The following is a 26,679-nucleotide window of genomic DNA, read 5'->3' as shown; positions in this document are numbered from 1 at the left end:
TCAATTAATAAATCCTTTAATTAATCCATTCTGTGCAAACACTGAACATATTGAGGTTGTACAAATCATTTCTTTGTATATTTAATGTTTTTAAAATATTGTTGGTTAATAAACAACAGATTAACTGTCACTGTTTCTGGTAAATAAAGCAATAATTAAACTATTGATCCCATACTACAGACAGAGAGACAGACAGGTGGACAGAGACACACAGGTGGACAGTCTCTTTCTGCAGGTATCGCGATACTTGGTTTAAATCTCAGCTACCTAACCAGGAAGGTATCACACGCGCCCTGTCTACCGCCTCACCGTGTCGTGGCTCTGAGCATGCGCAGTGCGCCCCAAACTGAGAGACCGAGAGACGGGGCTTTAGCCTCTGCACCGTCTGCGACCACCGGGAGCAAAACCGGAATAACCAGCGACCAGCAGCAAGATTTACCGCCGAGAACCCACCGATTCCCGCCGGACATTCAGCGGGAGAGAGGGCGGCGGGAGAGCGGGGGTTGGCGGACCGGGAGCCTGCCTGTCTGTCCGCCTGCAGACGGTGAAACAAAGCGGGTAGAAGCTGCTGCTAGAGCCGCTTTCAAACGGCGATTAAACACTGAGTCATGGCTCAGGATTCACTGCGGCTTCAAACCAGCTACGATTCAACGACAATCTGATCGTGACGTTCAATTTCACGCGCAGATCCGGACTGAAAACATGACGGTGTGAAGATCCAGATGTTGGCCTGCTGATGATGCTCCATGTTCTGACACTGTCCTGATGTCCTCACACGGTCTGTCCTCCACCTGACAGTCTGAACCCAGGGTCGTAACGACGACAGGAAACACATGCTGGGACATAAACAGGGTCTGAGGAGGACATTCAAAGACATAAATAAAGCCATTGGAGGACATAGAGAAGACACTGAGGGACAGAACAGGACGTTATAAGGTAAAGAACCTGTAGGACATTAAAACATAAGAACAGCTTAAGATGCCTAAAGACAAAAAGGACAAAGAGACATAGGACATGTTTGTGGACATAAGCATCACAAATGAAAAAATATTAAGGACAGTCAGGGACAAAACTGGACATTTTCAGGTGGGTTAGGGTCATTTTAAAATCTGGTGGACGTGAAGAAATAAAACAGAAAAGACAAGAGGACTTAAACAGACATTATAACTCTGAGGACAAATTGACATTGAAATATTGGAAGACAAAGAGACCCAAAGGTAATGCCAAAGAGGACACTTGGACATTTGATGTAACTGGAGTACATCAAAAATAATACATTTAGTAAATATAAACAAATGAACCACTGAAAGACAAAGAGGACAGAGACATAAAATCTTTATTGAAGATGTTAAGAGAAAAAACAAAGACGAACTGACATGAAATTCAGACACTTGAAGAAGCATGTGGAGGACATAAAAAGACGTTAAATGAACACAAAGAAAACTAAGACATAGGCCAAATGGTGGACATGTCAATGACATGTCTGTGAAGACAAAGATCCTAGGAGGACATACAGAGATATGACATTTGATGTAACCGGAAACAAACTGTGTGGTGTACATAAAGACATAAAATAGAGACATCAGGATAAAAAGACACATTAAGACATTTTCTGGGCATAAAGAGATATTACGATAAGGACATAAAAGAAAGTAAAACTGACTTTGAGGACAAACTAATTAAAATATTTTCAGAACATAGGGACACAGAGGATAGAAGGACATCTACGGACAAAGGACATTTTTACATAAAGAAACTGGAGGACAATAGGAACCTAAAAGTGACATTTGAATATAAAGAAATCAGATCTATGACAGACAGAAAAGACAAGGACAGAGGACACAAAACAGACATTAAGACATAAATAAACACGGACATATTGAAAGACAAAGAGACATGAAGACATAGAGATGAGATACAGGAGCCATCTGGACAACAAGACAGACACAGACTAATTGATGTCTAATGTTATAAATTGACATTAGACATAAATTTGTCCAATGTCCATTTTGACACAGATTATTTAGAAAAAGAGACATTGAGACATGTTGAGGATGACATACAGGAGACATCTGGACTCCAGTCCATTCCAGGATGTGATTGTTGTTGGATTTGTTCTGGTTTAAAATATTTATTTTTGTTTCCTGACAGTTTGGATGTGAAGACGACTGAGGGGACGACATGACATCCCTGAAGTGGACCTGTCTCCCTGTCTCGTCGGTCCCAGTCCTAGTCCTGCTCCAGGCCCTGGTCCTAACAGGCTCTGTGTCGGCGGCTCGCTCTGACAGGAACATGGTGTCGGAGGAGTATGTTGGCGCCACGGTGAACGCCACGGTGCTGGACGGACGAGGAAACACCGTCCACACTATGAGCAGCGACGACGGGACGTATGGACAGAACTCACCAAAAGTGGACACCAGGGGCATCGTCATTGCACCTGCACCACATCATGGAGGTAAATATGGGACACACCTGAGGACACACACCTGAGGACACACCACACACCTGAGATCACAACACACACCTGAGGACACTCCACACACCTGAGGACACACCACACACCTGAGATCACAACACACACCTGAGGACACACACCTGAGGACACACCACATACCTGAGGACACACCACACACCTGAGGACACACCACATACCTGAGGACACACCACACACCTGAGGACACACCACACACCTGAGGACACAACACACACCTGAGGACACAACACACACCTGAGGAAACAGCACACATCTGAGGACATCTATCAATACATGACACCTGTGTGACATCACTGAAAGGGGAGGGGCCAGAGGGGCAACATGCTTTAAAGCATGAAGAACAGCAGTTAATGAGAAGAAGAAGACGTAAAGTGTTTCCAGCATCATATGTCTGCATGAGTTCAGTTCAGTCCAGTCAGCAGCACAAAGTCAAACTGCTGGAGTCACAGAGTCCTGACATTTAAAACCTTTTCCCTCCAGAGTCTGATCTGCACCTCAACAAATATAAAACTGGGTTTCAACTGTACTCAACTCTAAGATGCATAGACAGAGAAGGTCTGCAAACAAACAACAAACTTCCACCTCTGTCTAATGGAGTCGAGTTCAGAATCAATCAACCGATCAATCGATCAGCGCTGAAATTAATCATTCACAACCATCAGGGTTCCCACAGTCATGAAATTTCTGGAAAAGTTATGAACTTAGAACACCTGTTTTCGAGGTCTGGAAATGGTTTGGAATTAACTGAATGTTTTGGACAAGTTTGGAAAACACACTGTTTCAGTTCTTTCCCTGTCCCAGTCCCCAACAATCAGGGTTTTTTCTGCTTAGAGAATTGGGAGGTGGCCGCCTCCGTCAAATTTCGTGCTGCGTCCGCCTCCTGACAAAATTCTAGTAGTTGTTTTCTTGGTACTTGGTGGATTTGACAGTTGTAACTGCAATTACGGCTGTACGCCACTACGGCAATGTAGTGGCGCTGTATCGTAATCTGTGCATCAGGCAGAGCCATCTGAAATTGCCAAAGGAGAGGAATACGAATGCGCTGGATTTTCTGCCTGCGGAAGGAGGTGGCGACCTGATTTTGCGGCTCTTCAAACAGGTGAATGCCACTGGTCACCTGCCACCTGGCCACCCATCCTGTATAATATGGGATCATCCCGTTCATGTTATGTCCTCAAAGTGCTGTGAATAATGTAATATCAAGTAAAAACAAACCAGTTGCCAGTATTGTAGTGTGTCTCTTTGTGGTAGTGTAGTGTGTCTTTGTTTTACTGTGTCTTTGTGGTAGTTTAGTGTGTCTTTGTTGTAGTGTCTCTTTGTGGTAGTGTAGTGTGTCTTTGTGGTTGTGTGTCTTAGTTGTAGTATCTCTTTGTGGTAGTATAGTGTGACTTTGTTTTAGTGTCTCTTTGTGGTAGTGTAATGTGTCTTTGTTGTAGTGTGTCTTTGTGGTAGTGTGTCTTTGTTGTCATTTAGTGTCTCTTTGTGGTAGTGTAGTGTGTCTTTGTTGTAGTGTCTCTTTGTGGTAGTGTAATGTGTCTTTGTTGTAGTGTGTCTTTGTGGTAGTGTGTCTTTGTCATTTAGTGTCTCTTTGTGGTAGTGTAGTGTGTCTTTGTAGTGTCTCTTTGTGGTAGTGTAATGTGTCTTTGCTGTAGTGTCTCTTTGTGGTAATGTAGTGTGTCTTTGTTGTAGTGTAGTGTCTCTTTGTGGTAGTGTAGTGTGTCTTTGTTGTAGTGTCTCTTTGTTGTAGTCTAGTGTCTCTTTGTGGTATTCAGTGTCAACAATGCAAATTTTATTATGAATATCTGAACACTGAACAAGATAGATAACTGCTCTGTAGTTGTTCAATTCTTCAAGGAGGGGGTTCTGAGGTCTGCCTTGTATTCATTTACAAAAAAAAAAGCTCTCAGATGGGAGCTGTTCACTTAATAGTAGGGTTGTCAAAAAAATCAATACCCAGATACTAATCGCTACTAAAAATTAGTATCGGATTAGACACTCATTTGCAACAGCATCGATACAACAGTTCTGTCTTCACCTCCTCCAGTTGACACAACTTCATACAGCAGCACTGCAGACAGACAGGCACACAGCCCCTCCCCCCACTAGCAGCTGAACACATCAACGCTAGTTGACGTTCACAACACTGAGCTGGTGTCGTCAGCATAAATCTAAATTAACATGGCGAGTGCTGCTGCTGAAGGAACTTTGCAACCTGTTTGAGTTGAAAATGAAAAAAGCAAAAGTGCCGTTTGGAATTATTTTGTATTACTATTTTACCTGGCCGGCGGCACACGTTAACGTTAGCTGTTTAACTATTAGCAATTACCCGATAGCCACATTAACCATCTTTTAAGTTATCATTAAGCTAGCGGCTATGGCTAATAATTAAACGACTAACGTTAATGTGGGAGCTAGGCAGTAAACGTTATCAGTCCTGCTCATCTGTAATGTTAATAGACAGTGTTAATTTAACAGGATAACACAATTATTTGTGTCTGAAAAGTGTTATATTTCTCTTAAAGTCCCAGACTGAAGCTGAGAAAAGTCGACCAGCAACTCGACAGAAACAGCGGCAGCCTCCCAACTCTGTTTGATCAGCAACGAAAACATGGTGCCAAGTCACCAGAAGCACAGACAATAAACAGGGCTGTAGCTGAATATATTTGCATGTCATATTTATACATTTTTTCACTACCCCAGACAACCTAAAAATGGTGTTGTCATTGATGTTATTGTTTGTATTGTTACAATCTTTATTAAAAGAAAGGGTTAGGGTCATTTTTTCTCCCCATGCTATCGAGTATTGAGTATTTTTCTGGGTATCGGTATCGAGTTTCAAATTGTAGTATTGTGACAACCCTACTTTAAAGACCGGCTCGTTTGCGACCGACACATCACTAATATGTACCTTCACTGCTCTGCTGACTGGGAAGCACTTGTTGACTGGTGTCGTAGAGCGTCACTCACATGACTCTCCTGATACAGTATTTTATTCCGTGCTGCGTCAACAAATGTTTCAGCATGTTCCTGGAAACCTTGTTTGAAATCTTAGTGCCCCAGACATTGCACGTTGCGCTGTCATTTTGTGTGAAATTAAGCCACACTTTCTCAATTCCTTTGTTGTCTTCTGTGCTGACTGCCTCTCGCGTAAGCGTGATGTCATTGTTTTGCAAGGCACGCAGAACTAAGTGGAAGGAACGATAAGAGAATTGTTATGCATAAAGGCAAATTATGTCGATGGATCGAACCAGTTAGAACTGGTTCTCGATTCCCATCCCTAATCTTTGTTGTAGTGTAGTATCTCTTTGTTGTAGTGGATTGTCTCTTTGTTGTAATGTATCTTTGTGGTAGTGTATCTTTGTCATAGTGTAGTGTGTCTTTGTTGTAGTGTAGTTTCTCTTTGTTGTAGTGTAGTTTCTCTTTGTTGTAGTGTAGTTTCTCTTTGTTGTAGTGTAGTTTCTCTTTGTTGTAGTGTAGTGTGGTTCTGTGGTAGTGTAGTGTGTCTTTGTGGTAGTGTAGTGTGTCTTTGTTGTAGTGTAGTGTTTCTCTGTGGTAGTGTAGTGTGTCTTTGTGGTATGGAAATGTGTCTTTGTGGTAGTGTAGTGTGTCTTTGTTGTAGTTTAGTGTGTCTTTGTTGTAGTGTAGTGTTTCTCTGTGGTAGTTTAGTGCATCTTTGTGATAGTGTAGTGTCTCTTTGTGGTAGTGTAGTGCATCTTTGTGGTAGTGTAGTGCGTCTCTGTGGTAGTGTAGTATCTCTTTGTGGTAGTGTAGTGCGTCTCTGTGGTAGTGTAGTGCATCTTTGTGGTAGTGTGTCTTTGTGGTAATGTAGTGTGTCTTTGTGGTAGTGTAGTGCGTCTTTGTGGTAGTGTAGTGTGACTCTGTGGTAGTGTAGTGTCTCTTTGTGGTAGTGTAGTGCGTCTCTGTGGTAGTGTAGTGTCTCTTTGTGGTAGTGTAGTGTGTCTTTGTGGTAGTGTAGTGCGTCTTTGTGGTAGTGTAGTGCATCTTTGTGGTAGTGTAGTGCGTCTCTGTGGTAGTGTAGTGTCTCTTTGTGGTAGTGTAACGTTTCTTTGTGGTAGCGTAGTGTGTCTTTGTTGTAGTGTAGTGCGTCTTTGTGGTAGTGTAACGTTTCTTTGTGGTAGCGTAGTGTGTCTTTGTTGTAGTGTAGTGCGTCTTTGTGGTAGTGTAGTGTCTCTTTGTGGTAGTGTAGTGTCTCTTTGTGGTAGTGTAGTGTCTCTTTGTGGTAGTGTAGTGTCTCTTTGTGGTAGTGCAGTGTCTCTTTGTGGTAATGTAGTGTCTCTTTGTTGTAGTGTAGTGTGCTTCGCTCAGCCTCTGCTCTCCGTATCTGTCTCTCTCTTTCTTATAAACGCACTGACTGTCTATCAGGCCATGGGGAGCACTGGGACAGATCCGTCTCTCTCTGTCTCTGTCCTTCAGGACTCACTGGACAGTCACAGTCTACACTGACTGATGGAGCTGTTTATATTATTTATTTGTCAAGTCCTTGGCCTTTTAAATATTTGCAGTGGAGCACCTCATGCACGGTGTCCTTTAATAATTGATTGAAGAATGTTGATTCTGTCTCTGTGTTGACTCTGTGTCTAGTTCCGTGTGTCTGTCCTGTATCTCTTCATATCCTGTTGTTGTGTATGGAGCAGAAGGAGCATATGTAGTGTGTTGTGTTGAGACACTGCAGAGGTTTTCAGGCTGTTGAAGGTCGGAGTGTCTCTGCTCTGAAGTGTCAGATTACAGTCAGACGGTCCAAGGACACTGCAGCTGCTGGACGGAGCTCCGACTGTCTGCAGCATCTGATTAAAACACAGAGAGACAGAGCTTTAATATCTGTTACCGCTGCAGCTCCTCGTTCTGATGCCTCGACTCAAATAAACACTGTTTGTCCTGAAGAGAAAGTACAGGTTGACAGAAAACACAAAAACAAATGAGCAAATACAATGAAGTAACCAATTAATATCTAATAACTGAAATAAACTCAATAAAGTAGAATTAATCAAATCTAAGGGGTCAAATCTAAAATGGCACTTTTCAGTTTGAAGTTTAAACTAAATAAGATTTGAGTAAAAAACAAAATATTATCTTATTAAATGTGACTATTTAATCTGTGAAAATCATATAAAAGCATTTCTGAGTCTTAAACTAAATTATTTTTTTTACATCAGCATGTGAGATTTCTCTGTTGAAACAGGAGAAAATAAATAAGAAAATATATTGAACAGTTGATTTTTAATAAGAAAACACTTTTTAAAATCTCAGTTTCAGATTATCCGTAGATTCATTGATAATGAGCTCTAGATGTAAATAGTCAGACTGAATGACCCGGGCAGAGTAAAGCATGTTGGGACAGTGATGGTGCAGTGTCTGAGGAGGTCCCATCTCTGATGCAGGATCTGTTTCAGATTAAACAGAGACAGTCTTGTGTGATGTGTTTGACCTGGTCCAGACCAAAACAACCACACAGACCCTTCACAGGATGTGGTCTGGGTCCAGTGCGACCTGGATCCAGATCCTGTAGATTAGTATTCTTAAAGAACACAGACTCAGCCCAGACTCATGTGTCTGAGGTTCAGGTAGAAAACAGCCTCAGGACCTTCTGCCTAAGAAGACCTGAGCTCAGGGTCTGACCTGAGCTCAGATTCACAAACCTTCTTCGTGACCTTTTTCTCCCTTATTATTTATTTATTATTTTGTTATTTAAATTTTTCTTGAGTTTAAATGACATTGATACAGGGGTGGTGGTACAGCTACTGGTTCTGGCATAGACATAATAAATAAAATTCTAACTCACATATATGGAACAGAAACATTCAGTTACCAATAGAAAGGGAGGGAGTTTCCAGCTGTCACTGGTGCTCAGAGCAAAGTTTTCATTAGTCCTTGTAAAGGTCCAAAAAAGCTCCCAAGGGACTGTCCCACCTTCCATGTTCCCCTTCAGTCTATTAAGCATAGACTCATAAGATGCCGTCTCCACCATGGCATTCATCCAGTCCTTCATGTTTGGTGATACAGCAGCTTTCCAGTGTGTTAAGATAATTCTTGAGTCTGTAACTAATCCTACCATAATAACAGAAAATGTCCCTTTTGATACATTTGGTATTTGAGATCTATCCCCTAATAAACACAGAGCAGGAGTCGAGGGGATTGCTACGCCCGACCAGAGACTTAGGAAGTCCACAACTTTGACCCAGAATGGCTTTACTAATGCACATTCCCATATACAATGAAGGAGAGTTCCTACCTCCGTTTTACATTTCCAGCAATTATCATTCATCAGTTTCATACTATAAAGTCTAGTTGAAGTGTGATAGTACCTATGTAATATTTTATATTGTATTAATTTCCCTCTTGCTTATTTTACAAATTTTCCACAGTCTGCCAAGATATCCAACCATTTCTCCTGTGTAAAATTTGTTTCCAGATCTCTTTGCCAGAACAGTTTCACATTGGAGGACTGAAACCAGATTTTATACAGTCCCTCATTTGTAAATATTTCAGAAAATTTTCTTCTTCAATGCCATTGCCTCCAGTACACAGATGTTTTACCATTAAGGATGACAGGATTCTGCCACAATGTTGTGTACTTCTGTACATTGTGTGGCAACTTATACATTTGATGTGCTCTGGCCCACACTTCCCTAGAGTGAATGAGAATTGGGTTTGTTGTATTGCCCCGCTGAAACAGTTTATCGTTTTGGCTAAATGGTAAACATAACTTATTCTCAATATCTATCTAGTCTAACCTGTTATCCTTCAATTTCCAATATTTGGCTAGTTTGGTCATTTCAAAAGATATCCCATATAGTCTCGGATCTGGTAATCCTAGCCCTCCGTTCTCTTTAGGAGCACAGAGTTTGCTTAGTTTAATCCTAGATTTCTTCCCTTCACATAAGAACTGCTTAACTATGTCATCATATTTTTTAATGATGGCCGGTGGTATTGTAATTGGCAGCATCACCAGTAAATAGTTGAATTGAGGAGCCACTATCATTTTTATAATATTTACTTTTCCCCACAGTGTCCACAAGTTTGATCTTTTCCCACTTCTCCAAATTTGTATAATAATACTGGGTTGAAGTTTAACAAGGACCAGTCTCCCAGATCTTGACTTAGTTTAATTCCAAGATATTTCATGCCTTTAGGTACCCATTTAAATTTAAATCTTTCCACCATGTAAGGGTAGCACGTGGAAGACAGTGGCATAGATTCAGAATCATTCCAGTTAATTGTGTAACCTGAGAGTAGGATGTGATAGTGTCTATAAAATATGGTAGAGCTGTCAGTGGGTCTGTCACTACAGCCAGAATGTCATCTGCATAAAGCAATAATTTATGTTCTTGCTCACCAACCTAAATTCCCTTGATACCGCTATTCTTCGTAATACTTAGAGCCAGAGTTTCTAGAAAAATTATGAACAGCAGGGGGCTCAAAGAGCAACCTTGACGGGTCCCCCTGGAAAGGCCAAGAAAAGGTGATATAATCCCATTATTTATTACTGCTGCCTTTGGTTCCTTATATAATATTTTAAGCAACTGTGAGAAGTAAGGACCAAACCCAAAATATGATAAAACTGAGAAGAGAAAGCCCCATTCCACCTTATCGAAGGCCTTTTCGGCATCCAAAGAAATGGCAGCTATTGGCACATTTTTGGACTGGGCAATCCAAATGAGGTGTAACAGTTTTCTAATGCTGTCCGAAGAGGAGCTGTTCTTCATAAAGCCCACTTGGTTAAAATCTATAATATTGGGTAGTACCTGTTGTAGACACAGAGGCAACACTTTTGTTAGTATTCTACAGTCCACATTAAGTTATTATTATCAAATTAGACAGGCATGTTGTATCTCTGTCTTTCTTAGGAATTAATGATATTAAAGCTTCATTAAATCTTGGTGGCAACTGACCTTTTTCAAAAGTCTCCTTATGTACTTGCTGTAAGACTGGGGCCAAAATGTCTATATACTCTTTATAATATTCCACCGGTTATTTTCCGGTGTTCATTAGTGAGACAGCTTTCCTTATTTCACCCTCTGTTATTGGTGACTCTAACTTCCCTGTTTGATTGGGATTAAGTTTTGGCATATTAATATTGGAGAAGAATGATTCTTGTTCTTTTTGACTGCTATTAATATGTATTGTTGATGTATATAGTTTCTCATAATACTGTTGGAATGTCTTGTTTATATCTTTTCCTGAAGTTACTAGTTTATCACACTGTTTCATGGCTGAGATTGTATTTGAGGAGTCCTTTTCTTTTACCTCTCTAGCTAAAATGTTCCCAGGCCCCCCCTTCATAAAAAGTGTTTTTTAATCTGTATAAAGCATATTACATTTTTTTTGTTATAGATTTCATGCAACTGACACTTAATGTTCAGCTAATTTATTTTTCTTTAATGTCAGCTTCCAATTCTCTGAGCTTCCCTCTTTTCTTCTGGGCAGAACATGCTATCAGTTTCCCCCTTATATATGCTTTGGAGGCCTCCCAGACTGTAGTGATTTCCTCTGTGCTGCCAACATTCAATTAAAAAAAAGATTTTAAATGTTCTCCTAATTGTGCTCTTAAGCCCTTATCCTGTAGTAATGATGTATTCCTTCTCCATCTAGTACCCTTTCATATCTAATTCTGTTTTTACACATAATTCCACTGCTGCATGATCTGTGGTGGCAATAGTTCTTATATTGCAACATACTACATTATTTATTAAGGGCCTTGCAATTAGAAAGAAGTCAATTCTAGAATGTGATTTGTGGACAATGAGAGAAAAACATATATACTTTCTCACATGGGTTAGTAAGTCTCCATATGTCTACAAGAGCCATATCTTCTTTCAACATATGAACTGCCTCCCTATCTTTAGTCATCAATGGGCCCTTAAGTCTAAGTCTTTTATCCAGAATGGGGTCAATCACTTGGTTAAAGTCCCCTGCCAATATTATTTGCCCATCCAGCTCCCCTAAAACCTTATTTACCTCATGAAAAAAGTGTGGGTCTCCTATGTTAGGTACATAAATGTTAGATAATATCACTTGTAGGCCTTCTATTAACACCTGCACACATATCATCCGCCCTTCTGTGTCTTTTACCTCCTTAAGCAACACAAAATTTATATTCCTATTAACCAAAATCAGTACACCATTGCGTGAGCTTGAAAGTGGGCTATGAAAAACATGCCCATGAACGTATAACCTGGAAAAAGAATGTATCCAATACAGTAAAAGGAAAACACGCAAACCAGACCAAAATTTAAGCCAGACACCGTCCGACAGTCCTGGAGCTGCCATCTGCAGCTTTACAATGAGAAACAAAAATAAAACCTTATCAGGTCTGCAGGTCACCACTCTTCCTGCTTAAAATCCTCCCTCGGCAGCGGCTTTGCCAGGCTCGTCTCCATCATACTGTATGTGTGTTCATCATACTGTATGTGTGGCTCTTTCATAACAGCATAAATGTCTGCTCACCTGCCTTGCTGGATGTTCAATCTTCCCTATCGTCGTAGTTGTTGATTAATTCATCCGCCGCCATTGCTGTGGTGAAACTCAGGTTTTTCCCCTTCCACTTGAACTGCAGTGTCGCTGGGTAGGCTAGCGTGTATTTCATGTCGAGTTCCCTTGGTTTGCGCTTTGCAGAGGTGAAAACTTTTCTCTTCCCCCCCAGCTCTTTTGTCATATCGGAATTACAGAAAGCCGACATCCTTCCCATTCGAAGCCCCGCTTTTCTTTGGCTGAAGTAACCACCTTGTCCCTTGCTGACTGTCTGAGGAAGCGTATGAGCGCTGGTCTTGGAGGTCGGTCTGGGTCCGGCATCGATACGAGCAGTTGATGTGCTCTGTCAATCTCAAACAATGTTTCTGCACAAAGCCCCAGGCCCTCTGTCAAAATCTTCTGAACACAGCTCAGCAATGTGTCATTAGTCCCGAAAGCCTCTTTCAAGCCTACCAGTAATTCCTTGTACTGTGATTTTCCAGAGCTTGAATGCGGCCCCACATAGCATCCGTTAGTTTGCCTCTCTTATCTTGGCCCGTGAGAAGCAGCTCTGAGTCCTCCTCTAGGCGCTTAATGCGTGTTTCGGCTTCCGCCAATCTCTCCTGCATCGCCGTCACTGCGGTTTTCAGCTCCGTTGTAGTCTCCTTAATAGTTGTAACATCTGTTACCACTCCCAGCAATGTGGTGTTCATTTTAGCAATTTCTGCTAACAAACTGTTGAAGCTTGGCAGCAGGTCACCTGCAATACCGTCATCATCATGTGGGGGGCTTCTCCAGGTCTGCACGCGGCCTGCACCTTTGAAATACTTCGACGTCGACATCTGGTTTTAGTCGTGCCTAAACAACGCCAACTGTTTATTTTTCGAAGTGGAGGTACAAGTACAAACCTCTATAATTTGTAACTTTACATGTAGCTGAGCGGAGAGTCCTTAACCTGCTGCCATCTTGTTCGCAGTACCGACGTGACTCTATTTATTGATTATTAATTATTGATCATCGATGCTGCCAGTAAAGATAGCAGGATAGATAATCTGCAGAACGTTCCTTTGGAGCACGAGTGGGTTCTACCAGAGCTCTGGACCCATCAACCCATTACTGCATTGTTGTCTAATCATATTATATTTGTAATGAAGAGGTGTTTAATGCAGTAACCATGGTAACTGTATGTCTCTTCAGTGGTGGACCGGCAGGGCTGCGACCCCAACACTCGTTTCCTGGTCCCCCCTCGGAATGTCCACTGGGTGGCGCTGCTGCAGAGAGGGAACTGCACCTTTAAAGAGAAGATCCTGAAGGCGGCAGCGTACAATGCCACGGCTGTCCTCATCTACAACAACTCCACTGACAAGACGGTCAAGATGGGACACGAAGGTTAGAGACATGTTAACAGACTGGTACTGAACATGACCGGAGCAGGTCCGCATCACTACACCTGTTCACCTGTTCACCTGTTCACCTGACTGTTACGACCCCGAAAGCATGTAACACTGACACACTCTACATTATTCATTATTCAGTATTCAGTAGTGCAAGTGTAGAGCTTCACCTCTAATGATTGATCAGCTGTTTATAAGTTCACCTCCACAGTTTGATCATTTATCAGATATCAGCAGCCACATGAACAGACTCCCTTTCATACACAAGGTGGTATGATGTGAACTTTTTACTCCACTTACATAAACTGAATTATCTATTAAAGATCCAGCTTATGATTCTCTGTAAGTTCATCACAAACTGATGTTCAGATCAATACCACTTATGTCCGGACAGCAGCTGGTTAGCTTAGCCTACCTTAGCATAAAGACTGGAAACAGCTGTTCCTTTAAAAGTTGTGACTTAGCCCCTCAGTGGAGGCGGGGGAGGAGGGGGGGGGGGGGTTTGTGTGTGTGTGTGTGTGTGTGTGTGTGTGTGTGTGTGTGTGTGTGTGTGTGTGTGTGTGTGTGAGTGTGTGTGAGTGTGTGTGTGAGTGTGTGTGTGTGTGAACAGTCACTTCCTGCTGATCGATGTCAACTTCTAAATATAGTGAGGAACGTGTCATTAATTGATGAGGTCACAGTGACCTGACTGTGTGTGTGTGTGTGTGTGTGTGTGTGTGTGTGTGTGTGTGTGTGTGTGTGTGTGTGTGTGTGTGTGTGTGTGTGTGTGTGTGTGAGAGTGAGTGAGTGAGTGAGTGAGTGAGTGAGTGAGTGAGTGAGTGAGTGAAATCCTTCATACATGAGCTGGAAGTAAAATTAAATGTAATAAAAACAAACATCAACATAGTGTGAGTCTGTAGTACTGTTATATTGAAGTACTGTTATATTGCAGTACACTGTAGTAGTGTCATCCTGCAGTCCTGTTATACTGCAGTACAGTGTAGTGGTGTTGCACAGTGTAACAGCTGAGTCACTCTGATCAATAACACTGTTTTATGACATCACAGTTGTTAAGCCAATCAGGAGAGGGGATATTATAAGTTAGTTTAGTTATTACAGTTGATACAGTGTAATTAGCACAGTTAATACAATTTAGTTATTAAAGTTAATACAGTGTAGTTATTACTAGGGCTGTGCCATATCATACAGTCCAAGATAACACCGGTATAAATTTTTACGTGATAAAAAAATGTCATCTTGCGATATCAATGATATAATGCACAAAACAACGACGAGAGCAGCGTGTCAGCCTCCAATGACGATTTAGTACCTAATAAGTGAGCTTCTTCAATAGTATGGAAGTGGTTTGGCTACAACAGGTCAGACCTCCAACAAAGAACAATACTTTGCAAAATATGGAAGAAAACTGTTACCGCTAAAGGTGGAAACACACCAGACTTGTTTCACCCCTTTAAGCAAAAACACAGTAGCTGTGATAGTAGTAGCTGGTGATGTGCATCCCAAAAGTTAACAAATGACTCAACCGAGCGTCGCTGGAGCACTCGCTAGTTGCACTCCATATGACAGGAAGAGTAAACGGTGGGTGGAAATTACTGATGCGATTACATGTCGTTTGGCCAAGGATATGATGCCAATCCAAACGGTGGAAAAGGAGAGCTTTAAGCAACTGTTTAAAAAGCTTGACCCAAGATACTACATCCCAGTAGAAAATATTTTTCAAAGACATCCTTGCCTGCGATGTATGAAAAATGCCACAAACTAGCAGCTACACTGTCGTCGGTGGAGTTTTTTAGCTCAGCTATGGACAGATTGCTGCTGTTTGTTAACATTTGGACTTAGAATTTGAGGTCAACTCTATTAGCTGACAAAAGTGTACAGGTTCCTGAAGAGTTACAAGGTTAAGTTACTTTAGTTATTGTTATTGTTAAACCAAAGTGTTAAGGAGTTATGTTATACTTTTACTTAAGATTTCCAGGGAAAACACTACCTAGGCTTCCTTTGTGCTTACATCTGACTCATGCTGTGTCACTGCTATTGCACTATAATGCTGCTGCTGTCACCTTGTGGCAATAGATTCGCACTTCGAATTAGGTAGTCATGACATTAGCTCATTGGAAAAGAAGGATGGAAAATGCCCTTCATTTTGTTTGAACTAATAAATGCTGCTGCCGGCAAGCTGCAATCACTGATAAAACAATGTTCAGTATTTTTTTTCTATATCGTCATAAATATCATGATCGCAAATTTCCTTGAAATATCGTGATATAATTGAGGCTATATCGCCCACCCCTAGTTATTACAGTTAATACAGTTTAGTTAGCACAGTTAATAAGATTGGACCTGTAAAGGAGTTTGATGTTGGGGGTTGAGCTAGTTTCACTTCATTATGACACATTTCATTTACTCATGATGAAATAAAACCAGTGACAGTGTGTTGGGGTGAGTGTTACTCTGAGAGACGACAGCTTTCACCTCATGAACATCAGAGGATGAAAACTTTTCTGCTCTCAACATGTTTGAACTGAACCTCCATTAGAAGATGAATCATTGATCTTTCTCTTCCTCACACATCAGGAATCTGTGGTGACTGACTCAACCAGCCTCACCCTGTCAGGCCTCACCCCATCAGAAACTGAACCCTGAGGTGAAGGCTTGACTCTCCCGACACGTTTTATTCTGATCCAAATTACATGTGTGATATCCAGGCATGGTCTGAACATGTCTCACCTGCAGCTACAGATTCCTGATCCTCACATCAGTCTCTGAGTTCAGTTTTAAAGGAGCAGTCTGGTCCCTGTTTCCTGAAGGTCTTTCTCAGTCTGAGTCCATGTGAATCAGCAGTTGTAGTTCTGTCCACATTCAGGTGACCTGAAGAGGTCGCTGGTCCTAGTTCTGATTCTGATTCTTATCCTGGATCTGGACCTGGACCTGGTGCTAGTTGTGATTCAATTCCTGATTCTGAGTGCAGGTACTGGTGACACAGTGGCAGTGATGATCACGGAGGTGTATGGTAAAGAGATTCTGGCTCACCTGGAGAGAAACCTCACGGTCCTGGTCTCATTGGTTGTGGGTCAACGTGGTCCCACTAAAAACATCAACCGAGGCTCGCTGGTCTTCGTCTCCATCTCCTTCATCGTCCTCATGATCATCTCGTCGGCCTGGCTCATTTTCTACTTCATCCAGAAGATCCGCTACACCAGCGCCAGGGACCGCAGTCAGGTAACAGGCTAACAAGCTAATATACAGCTAACATGATAATATACAGCTAAAAGGCTAACATGTTAACAGGCTAATATATAGCTAACATGCTACCAGGCTATAATACAACTAATACACTAACATGCTAATATACAGCTAACCTGCTAACAGGCTAATGAAGGTGCTAACAGGCTAGCATGCTAACAGACTAATATACAAGCTAATATCCTCCTGACTCAGTAATATTTAATGAGGTAAATCTCTGCGGAGAGTCTAATTGAGCAGTGGGTGGTCACCACCCCCTCCCCCTCAGTGTAATCGAACCTTCCTCTCAGTTCTCTGCCCCCGCCCCCACCCCCCCACCCCCCTCCTGCAGAACATCCTTTACTTCACCTCCTGCTTCCTGCAGTAAACAGTTACTCAGATCAGTTTAAACTGTGCTCCTCTGATCAAAGTCAAAGCTGAAGAATCTGTGGACATTAAAAAATTTAAGTCGACTACAACTCCCAGGGTGCATTTCAATTAAAACTAAACTAAAGACTAAACTATTAGAAAACAGGTTTTACAATCTGCAGCTGAAACCAGGTCAGAGTTAAGTTCTGGGTCAGCTGTGGGTGAATTCAGTAACCATAGCAATGTGTTTTAAATTCACATATAAACAGGCTAATATACAGCTAACACGCGCACACCTTTGTCCTCTGTGCTCTGTTTCTCAGCGTCGTCTCGGTGACGCGGCGAAGAAAGCCATCGGGAAGTTGACGACGAGGACAGTGAAGAAAGGGGACAAGGTGAACACATCATCATCTTCATCATCATCATGATCATCAGAAGGATGAAGATATAAATCAAATCAGACCACCACACAGCGTAAAGCTGTTGATGCTCAGCTTTTAACATGTCCTCCTACGTGTGTGTGTGTGTGTGTGTGTGTGTTACAGGAAACGGATCCGGACTTTAACCACTGTGCAGTGTGTATTGAAGCGTACCAGCTGAATGATGTGGTCCGGATTCTGCCCTGCAAGTGAGTCAGAGACTGTTTCCTCAGGGTTCTCACTCTATATGTTTAATATGTGACCAGGATCACAGTGGTCCACCTCAGACTCTCTGATGACCCTGGTCCCTGGTCTAGTCCAAACTGCTGAAAGACCAGGACTGGATGATGACACGTGTCTCTGTGTCTCTGCAGACATGTCTTCCATAAAGTGTGTGTGGACCCATGGCTGAATGAGCACTGCACCTGCCCCATGTGTAAACTCAACATCCTCAAAGCTCTTGGCATCATGGTGAGTCCCCATCAACGGGCCGTCAACAGGTCTGACGCCTTGTATATCAAACAGTGAGGGGTCAGAAGTGAACTTTGAACTTAAAGTTTGTGATGTGTCCAACAGACGCTTCATCAGGTGTGTTTTCATGTCCTCACCTGATCCGACAGGTTGTGGTGTTTCCCCCTCTAAACCACGCCCACACAGGAAGTGGCATACACTACACACAGGTTATAAATGAGACCTGTTGTGTTTATATGACACCTGTTAATGCTCCATCCTCTGTCTCCCCTCTGTCCGTACCCTGTCCTCAGACCAGTCTTCCCTGTGTGGACAGTGTGGTGTTGGACGTGGAGCGTCTGGGTGTCAGTCAGGCATCTGGCAGCCAGAGGGCGCCGCTGGGCGACAGCAACCAGCCGTCCATCAGCCTGGAGCCGCTCAGCCCCCCCCACCCTGAGGCCACGCCCAGAACACCGGCTGACATCACCATCGCCGTGACCAGTAAGAACGCAGCACGACATGACACAACACTGACAACACATTCCTGACACAACTTAGAGTTTCCACCCGTCCTGTATATCAGAATAAAATTTCACTTTAAAAATCAGAGATTCAGGGCGGCTCACCTGGTAGAGCTTGTACCACCTCATCCTCCCCCTCTCCCTCCCAGACTGTCCTCTCTCTCACTGTAACTGTATCTGAATAAGGGCAAAAAATAACTTAACTAACATAACTTAAATTGGTGATTCTCCGACACTCTTCAGCAGACAGGGAGCAGCTGGAAACGGAGACAGCTCTCCTTTGTTTCTTTAATAACTTATGAACCAGACGCTCAGGAGGTTTTTACCAGCATCTGAATTATCCACAGAAGTGTCCTCCTCTACAAAAAAAATAGACCAGGGGATTAAAACCAGTAGAAACACCCATAAAGCAGTTTCACTTTAAGAATCAGTGATTCGCTCTTAAATGACACAGGGCAGGACGTCTCCAGTGGCTGAGAGCTGAGCTGTCTAACATTTCTTCAGCTTGTTTCTCTGATAACTTCAGATCCAGACGTCCCATGACTAAAATCATCTGGTTCAAATAACGAGCTGAAAACCACCAAGGTGTAAAAAGTGTCTGTGGATTAAAACTAGATAAAAGTCAATGTTGAGCTTCTGTCAGACAAACACACTGACACATGATCATAGAGGATATGATGTCATTGACAGGCGACCAATGAAAGCGTTACTATGATTAAAATCACAGATTTCTCTGGTTTGAGAATTGATGGAAACATTTGGGATAATGTAAGAACTCAACAACATATAGAACATAGAACAGAGGTCTAGTTGTTTTCAGACATTTTAACGAGGAGACGTTACAGACTAGAAGATCCTGGCTGTTTTTACAGATGTTGCTGCAGTGTCATAGATTGTCCACCAGGTGGACCCAATGCTGTCATAAACACATGGTGTCATCAGATCAGCCTGTAGATACTGATCAATAGATAAACTGTAGTGTGACATGTTCACTGTGAGTTCAGTTACTCAACATGTGTAAAGATTAAAAGCCCAAAGACTATAAGTAAAGAAAACAATGATTGGAGACAAGAATCTAAATTTGGGTAGCAGATTTTTTCTTATTCTTGTTTCTTGAATGTTTCCCATGATGCAGTTCATGAACTCCCTATAGGAGAGCTCCAGACCGCCAGAATGGGAATCACTGACATGAGCTGGAACTAGAGATTATTATCATTTTTATACAAGCAATAAATCAATTATCAAAATACTTGCTGATTATTTTTCTGTTGATCGACTGATTGATTATACATTATAGATTATAGATAAAGAGTAATATAGAATCATTGTATCAGCTGTACGCATCATGATTAACCCTCTAAACCTGCACTAAAGTCATTGAACATCCTTTACTTAGTAAATGTGTACTGATTCAGACCCGGACTGTGTGGACCTGGTTTCAGTAAATATAGTCAACATGTACTGATCCAGACTTGTACTGTTTGGACCTGGTTTTGAAATGTTTGTGTTTTTCTGTCTCATCAGGCGGCGGTCACTTCTTCAACAGGAGCTCCATGTCTCCTCGCAGCGTCGTCTGTGAGATGGAGCTGCCGGACATTCAAGCCTCACTGGACCTCTACGATGACAACAAGTCCTGAGGACTGTCGTCATGGTCACAGCCCCCCACCACCACTACCACCTCTCCATCTGCTGATGGAGGGAGGAAGTGTTTTCTTTTGGGGCGGTAATGGCAACCTGAATGGACTAGTGAGCAGTGATATCATTGGACTTTCTTCAGACTGAACATGGTCTCTGGAGTCTGGATCCTGGTCTGGATCCTGGTCTCAGTTTAGATTCATTTGCTCGACACTCATTTTTTATTTTCCCCAGAAGCAAAACTGGAGATACTGGAGCTGGTCGTCGGGTCAAATCCTTAAAAAGACGTTTTCCCAAAAAAAACCCAGAGAACTGAATTCAGCCCAGGAACCAGAACTTGAACTAGGTTCCTGTGGCCGAACTAGAGGTGATGTTGTCGTTGACTTCCTAAAAAGGTTCCTGGGTCCCTGAAAAACTTCCAGAGTTCATCAAAGGCTTCTGAACAAAGTTCATGGGTTCCTAAACAGTTTTTCCAAAATTCCCTGGATTTTAAAGAGGTTCCAGAGCTCCTTGAAATTCCCAGGTTTCTGGAAAAGTTCCAGAGATCGTAAAGATGGTTGTAAAGTGTGTGAGTTCCTAAAGATTTTTTTGATTTCCTTAATGGTTTCCTGGAAAAGTCCCCAAGCTTCTAAGAAGGTTCCTTGAAACATTTATTGGATCCTAAACAGGCTCTTGGGTTCTTTGAAAACTTTCTGAGTGGCTAATATGTACCTGGAAAACTTCTTCAGATCCTGACAATGTTCCTGGAAAAGTTCCTCAGGCCCTAAAATCGTTCTTGGGTTCATTGAAGCGGTTCATAGAATTTCTTAAAGAGGTTCTTGGGCTCTTAGGAAATTTCCAAGTTCCTAAAGCCTTTCCTGGAGAAGTTCCTGAGTGTCTAAAAAGGTTCACGGAAAGGTTCTTGAAGTCTAAAAGGGTTCCTGTGTTCTTGGAAAAGCTTCCAAGCTCCTAGAAAGGGTCCCCAGGACTTCCTACATGGGTCCCTGAAACAGTTCCTGAAGTTTTGAAATGTTTGTTGTGTTCCTGGAGAATACCTCGAGTATCCCTCACCCAAACTTAAATGGACCTGACAGCAGTTGGACCAGAGTCAGGGCAGACCCAAAGAACCCGAACCCAAGTTCCTGTCAGTGTTCCCTGTAACCTGGCCTCCTGTTTGGCTGACTGATGATTAGATCACTGACACTTGTGGACTCCAGTTTGAATCTGGACCTGGATTATAACTCGTCTGTAAATACTGACAGAGCTGTTTATAATCAGACTGGAACCATAACCATTAGAGGACCTGGACCTGGACCTGGACTCTGATCCTCTGGAAACAATCATGTGACCTTTAACAGTGTTACACCCCCCACCCTGACACCATAGAAGAAACATGTTTCTCTGTAGAACAAAGAGTCATTAGATTTAAAGGAACAGTCCAACATTTCAGGGGACCTCCTGTTCTCTGTTCAGTACTGTGGAGTTCCTCAGGGAACTGTCCTGGATCCTCTGAGTCCAGATTTAAAGGAACATTTACGAAACCAGATTCAGTTGAACACATGAATTTTAGGTACATTGGAGACAGGTCCAGGATGTGGTTAGCCTAGCTTAGCACAAAGACTGGAAGCAGGGGGGAACTGTTAGCTTAGCTCCATCAAAAGAACGGCAACTTCAAGTCTGTCTGCTTTTTACCTTACCAAGTAGTCAGCTGTGTTCAGCTGACAGGTGAGTCAACACAGGTGAGTCAACACATCTGCAGGCATCACATCTGGGACCCACAGGTCTGAGAACCAGGTCACTTTTAAAACCTGGTCCAAAGTCAAACCTGAGTCTAGTCTTGTTTCCTCGTCTGTATGAACATGACTTGACTGATGGAGATAAACAGCTGATGGAGCAGATTCTCCAGTCGCTGCCATTAAACCACAAAAGAAGAAGAGGTGATAGTTTTCTGAATCTCTGACATGTTCAGAGATTTTATCTTCAGTTACTAAGACAGAAACAGAGAAAACTGAAAATATTTTGCCTTGAAGTTGACATAAACAATTAATCAATTATCAAAATAGTTCTCAATTTCTGTCAGTTGATCAATCAGCTGACCTGCGCAGCTCAGTTTTACATTAGTGGGTTCAGGTGGTGGACAACAAACCTGTCGGTTTTCTATTGGTTCAAATGAGGGTCAAAAAGATTTAGAGCTTGTAAGTGAAATAATTCTAAAGTGTATTGCTGTAAATCGACCTGTAAAATAAATAAGTCAGGACACGTGTAGAAAAGATTTGTACTGTGTGGCCTGTGTTAATAAAGTTTGAAGGGATGACATCAGTGGTGAGGTCACAAGCAGAAACTGCTTGAGATCTGTTTGTTTGATTTACAGCTGCAAACTGTGTTCATCACTTTATGAGCTCAAAGTCTTTTTTTATCCTAATTTGATCCCATAGTTTTTTATCTTTATCAGGTTAACCCATATAACATTTAAACCAGGACATATACTGTATATAGTTTATATAGTATCTGGTTTAACATTAATTCAATGATCAATCATCACAATAAACATCAGTAAAATCAGATTGACTCAGCTTGTCAAGTCATCAATTTTTATTTGTCTAGTGCCAATTCACAACATAAGTTATCTCAAGGCACCTTCCAAATACAGCAGGTCTAGACCTTCTCTTTATAATATTATTTACAGAAACCCAACAATTCCCACCAAGAGCAGCACTAGACGGCAGTAGCAAGGACAGCCAGAGCAGAAACCTCGGGCAGAACCGGACTCAGGGTGGGTGGCCATCTGCCTCGACCGCTTTGGTTGGAGGGAGAGAGAGAGAGAGAGCACAGAGGAAAAGAACGTGCAATGATAGCAATATTAATAATAGTGGCAGTAACAGCAATAATAATGTAATGGCAACTGTAATACTAATGATAGCTTATCACATTAATAATGATCATTATTTATAGTAAATTTTAGCAGGTTTAGCAGCAGTTGTTAAACAGGATCATGGGGCAGTAGCTGGTTTGTAGTTGCAGATCCAGACTCCACAGCTCTGGAGGCAGGAGGAGCTGTGGAGATGGAGAAGGGAGAGAGAGAGGCACACAGCCTGGGCAGTGATCTCATTGGCAGGACAACCTGGACTATACTGTTATACACTCACAGAAAGGGGCAGCAAATCCCAGCATTTAATGTCCTGCTTCAGACCACTTATCGGGGGCAGAAAATTAGTTTTATAAAGGTCTTTATAATTATGTGTAATCCAGATATCTGAACTTTTTCGTGTTAATTTTAAAAGGGGTTGAACTGAAGGAAAGATTTTTGGCTTATGTATTAATTGGCATCAACTCACTTTTTTGAAAGTTTATCTTATAACCTGATATTTTTCCAAATTCCTTTAACATGTCTAATAGCCAAGCAAGACTAGACAAATGGTCCGAAAGGTATAACAGCAAATCATCTGCGTATAGCGAGACCTTATACTCCAGGTCTTCCCGGTCAATTCCTTTAATATGCATATCCTGACATAAAGACAGAGACAAAGGGGGGAAAGTATTTCTCAGAATGTCTTATAAAACTCAGACAGATAGCTGTCAGGCCCAGGTGATTTGTTGCTCTGCATGCTTCTGATCAGAGATTTCATCAATTGAAACATTGCCATCTAACATCTAGGTGCAGATATTTTTTGGGGATGTCAACATTATGAAAAAACTTATCCAAGGCAGATTCATCTTCAGGTGGCTCTGAAGTGTAGAGGCAGGAGTAATAATGACGACCCAACCCCTGCTACATAAGTGAACATGGTGGCTACAAACCACTTTGTAAGCAAAACCACACATTGAGTGATGGTAATGGGGAACTGCTTAGTGTCCAGGTTGACCTGCTCCCGCCCAGCCTCCCATAGGAAATAAGGGCATCAGGCAATAACAATATTCAATAGTATCAGTGGAGCCATGTGGGGAGATGAACAAAGGGAAAAAAAGATTTTTTAAAAAGGAAGAAAAAAAAAAAAAAAGCAAATAATGATAATTATTATTATTGTTATTATTAATATAATTAGTTGTATTAATAATAACAATAATTATTATTATTATAATGATAATAATAAAAATGAGAAAAAAAGACAAAAACCCACATGTATACATTAAGAAATAATAAATAATGTGCCCATATCTTGAGATTCAAGGCACATGGCATTTTGATAGAAAGAGTGTCATGGCACATCTAGAATCATGCCCACCTGAAACCATCTAAATCAGTCCAAACTAAAACCGTCCGACAAATCACTTCGTTAAGAGAGTATATACACGAGGATGAGAACTAGCACTTCTAATGCAGATATGCACCTACCCTATGAAGAGTAGAAGAAAAAAACAAAACAACCCACTCTCAAATGTTATACGAAGACAGTCAGCAAGTGAGTGAGTCCTTTGAATAGAATTGCCTCTCAAACTTTCAAAATAGTGGCATCCATTCAGGAGAAAAAGATAGTAGGCTTCAGGATCAGAACGAGTCTGAGAATTTAAATTACTTTGCAGCCTCAGCTGCTGGAATAGGGTTCTTAATGTAAGCCATTGCCTTTCTGGATCCAGGAACTCCTTCTTGTCCCCATTGTAAGAGACGCAGAGTCGGGCTGGGAATATTATGCCGTATCAGTCATCCGGCTGGCCTCGGAGTAGGTTCCTGACATCATTGAATGCAGCTCGAGCTTTGGCCACACTTGCGTTGTAGTCTGGAGGATGGCTATCGGTTCACCCTTATAGCGGAGCGGGCATTGTTCCCGGGCTCGGTGTAGTACAGCGACACAATCCTGGTAGAAGTGAAGTTTAGCGATGATAGCCCGAGGTTTTCCACTTGCCTTTCATGGTATGAGGCCGAACTAGGTTCCTCTGCAACGCCCACGATACGAATGTTGCATCTCCGCATCCTACTTTAAACATCCTAATTTTTCTCCCTCAAAGTGGCCACCTCTGTCTTAAGTTCAGCCACTGTTGTCTGTAGCACCTTGACCTCACTCAACCATGTTGACAGGCTTTCCTCCATGTCGCTAATGGTGGCCTTCATAATTTCGATTTCAGTATGAATAGCCGCTGTGTTGTTTACAACTTTACACTTTACCTCTCTCAGTTCACTTTTCAGGAAGTTAAAATCTTCTGCGAGTGCATTCTTTAGCTCGGCCCTGACAGCCACAGAGATGTCCGCTCTCAGGTTGTTGGCATCCATCCCTGACTCTGGCCGTGGGGAGAGTGATTGGACACCGTGCTCTGTAGAAACTTGTCTCACAGAGGTGTCAGGCCTAGTACTTGAGGGAACGTTCTATTTGTGTTTACGGAGCTTAGTCACCATTGAAACAACGTGAAAACAGCTCCACTGACTCTTGTGTATGTTAAAGGTTATTACTGATGATAAATTTGCAGAAAGTGTGCCCTGAAAAAATAATTTTAAAGAAGCTAGGCAGGAGCTCGACTTGACACGTCCTACTCCAATGCTGGCTCACTAGTGCCCCCCAGCAGACATCTTTTTAACTCTGGGAACAGACAGGAGCCCTAAATTCTGGGGACGGAGAGCACGAGATGGAGTATAAGGTTTAAGCAGCTCAGACAGGTATGAAGGAGCAAGTCCCTTTAGAACCTTATATGCCATCAAAAGCACCTTAAAGGTTAAAATCGGTGTAATATTGTAAAATTTTCTGGGTTGGCAACAATTCTAGCTGCAGCATTCTGACTCATTTGAAGACTTTTAATAAAAGCACGTGGCAGGCCAGAAAACAAAACGTTACAGTAATCAAGTCTAGAGTAAACAAAAGAATTAAAATTTCAGCATCAGTCTTAGACAGAAGAGACCGAATCCTAGCTATGTTATCTATATCTTTAATGTGGTGATCAAAGGGAGGGAAGAATCAAAAGTGACTATGTGTCTATGACGGGTTGGGCCAATGAACAGCATCTCAGTTTTGTCTGAATTTAGTAGCAAAAAATTATGAGACATCCAGCTTTTCACAGCAGACAAGCAGACCTCTAAATTTATAATCTGTGAGGAATAATAAGCCTTTATAGGCACATACAGCTGAGTATCATCAGCGTAACAATGGAAATTAATTCCATGACTGTGAACAATTTGACCAAGAGGTGAAATATTGAGAAGCTTCTCTGACAATATGTCGATAAATGATCCAGACTTCTATTGAGTCCTCTTCCTGCTGGCTCTGAGGTCTGTAGGTGGACCCGGTCTGAGTCCAGGACCTCAGGTTTTGGTCAAGCAGCAGCTACTGACGTGTCTGGTCTTCCAGCAGAGGTTTTCCTGGAGTGACGGACTGCTCCTTTAAAGTGTATTAAACAGCTTCTGAACTACTCAGCGTGTAATAATCAGATATTAACTGCATTATACAATCTATAACCTGATCAATATTATCTCTGAAGTGACCTGAACACGTCCTGATGGAGCCTGATGGAGTCTGTCTCTGTGTCACATAGTACTGACAGAGATGAAGATGATGGTGAAGTGATAGAGGATGTGTGTGATGCTTTCAGTTCAGTCTCTTTACTGCCTCAGCATTAAATGTCAAAGTGTCATTAAATGTAATTAATGTAATTAAACTGTCATTATTGCCTTTAACACAGACTCAGTGTATTTATCACCTGAAACAGATTCAACACACACACACACACACACACACACTGGTGTGTGTGCGTGTGTGAGACGTAAAGTTCAGTAATTATACAAAGTGAGTTTAATGATTATTGAT

General features: G+C 41.9%; 1 protein-coding gene across 1 annotated transcript; it reads left to right on the top strand.

Annotated features, from left to right (window-relative positions):
• Nucleotides 1–324: 324 nt before the first annotated feature.
• rnf130 (ring finger protein 130) lies at nucleotides 325–26,549 on the top strand. Its single transcript, XM_056383554.1, has 9 exons — nucleotides 325–936; nucleotides 2,152–2,455; nucleotides 13,160–13,351; nucleotides 16,325–16,575; nucleotides 17,271–17,342; nucleotides 17,493–17,575; nucleotides 17,741–17,837; nucleotides 18,131–18,317; nucleotides 19,862–26,549. Exons 2-9 carry the CDS (start codon nucleotides 2,182–2,184, stop codon nucleotides 19,972–19,974), a joined length of 1,269 nt encoding a protein of 422 aa, XP_056239529.1. The 5' UTR covers nucleotides 325–936; nucleotides 2,152–2,181; the 3' UTR covers nucleotides 19,975–26,549.
• Nucleotides 26,550–26,679: the final 130 nt, after the last annotated feature.

The sequence above is a fragment of the Seriola aureovittata genome, chromosome 8 (assembly GCF_021018895.1).
Source record: "Seriola aureovittata isolate HTS-2021-v1 ecotype China chromosome 8, ASM2101889v1, whole genome shotgun sequence".
NCBI lineage: Eukaryota > Metazoa > Chordata > Actinopteri > Carangiformes > Carangidae > Seriola > Seriola aureovittata.
Note: the sequence above shows the minus strand (reverse complement) of the source record. Positions and strands in the feature narration are given on the sequence as shown.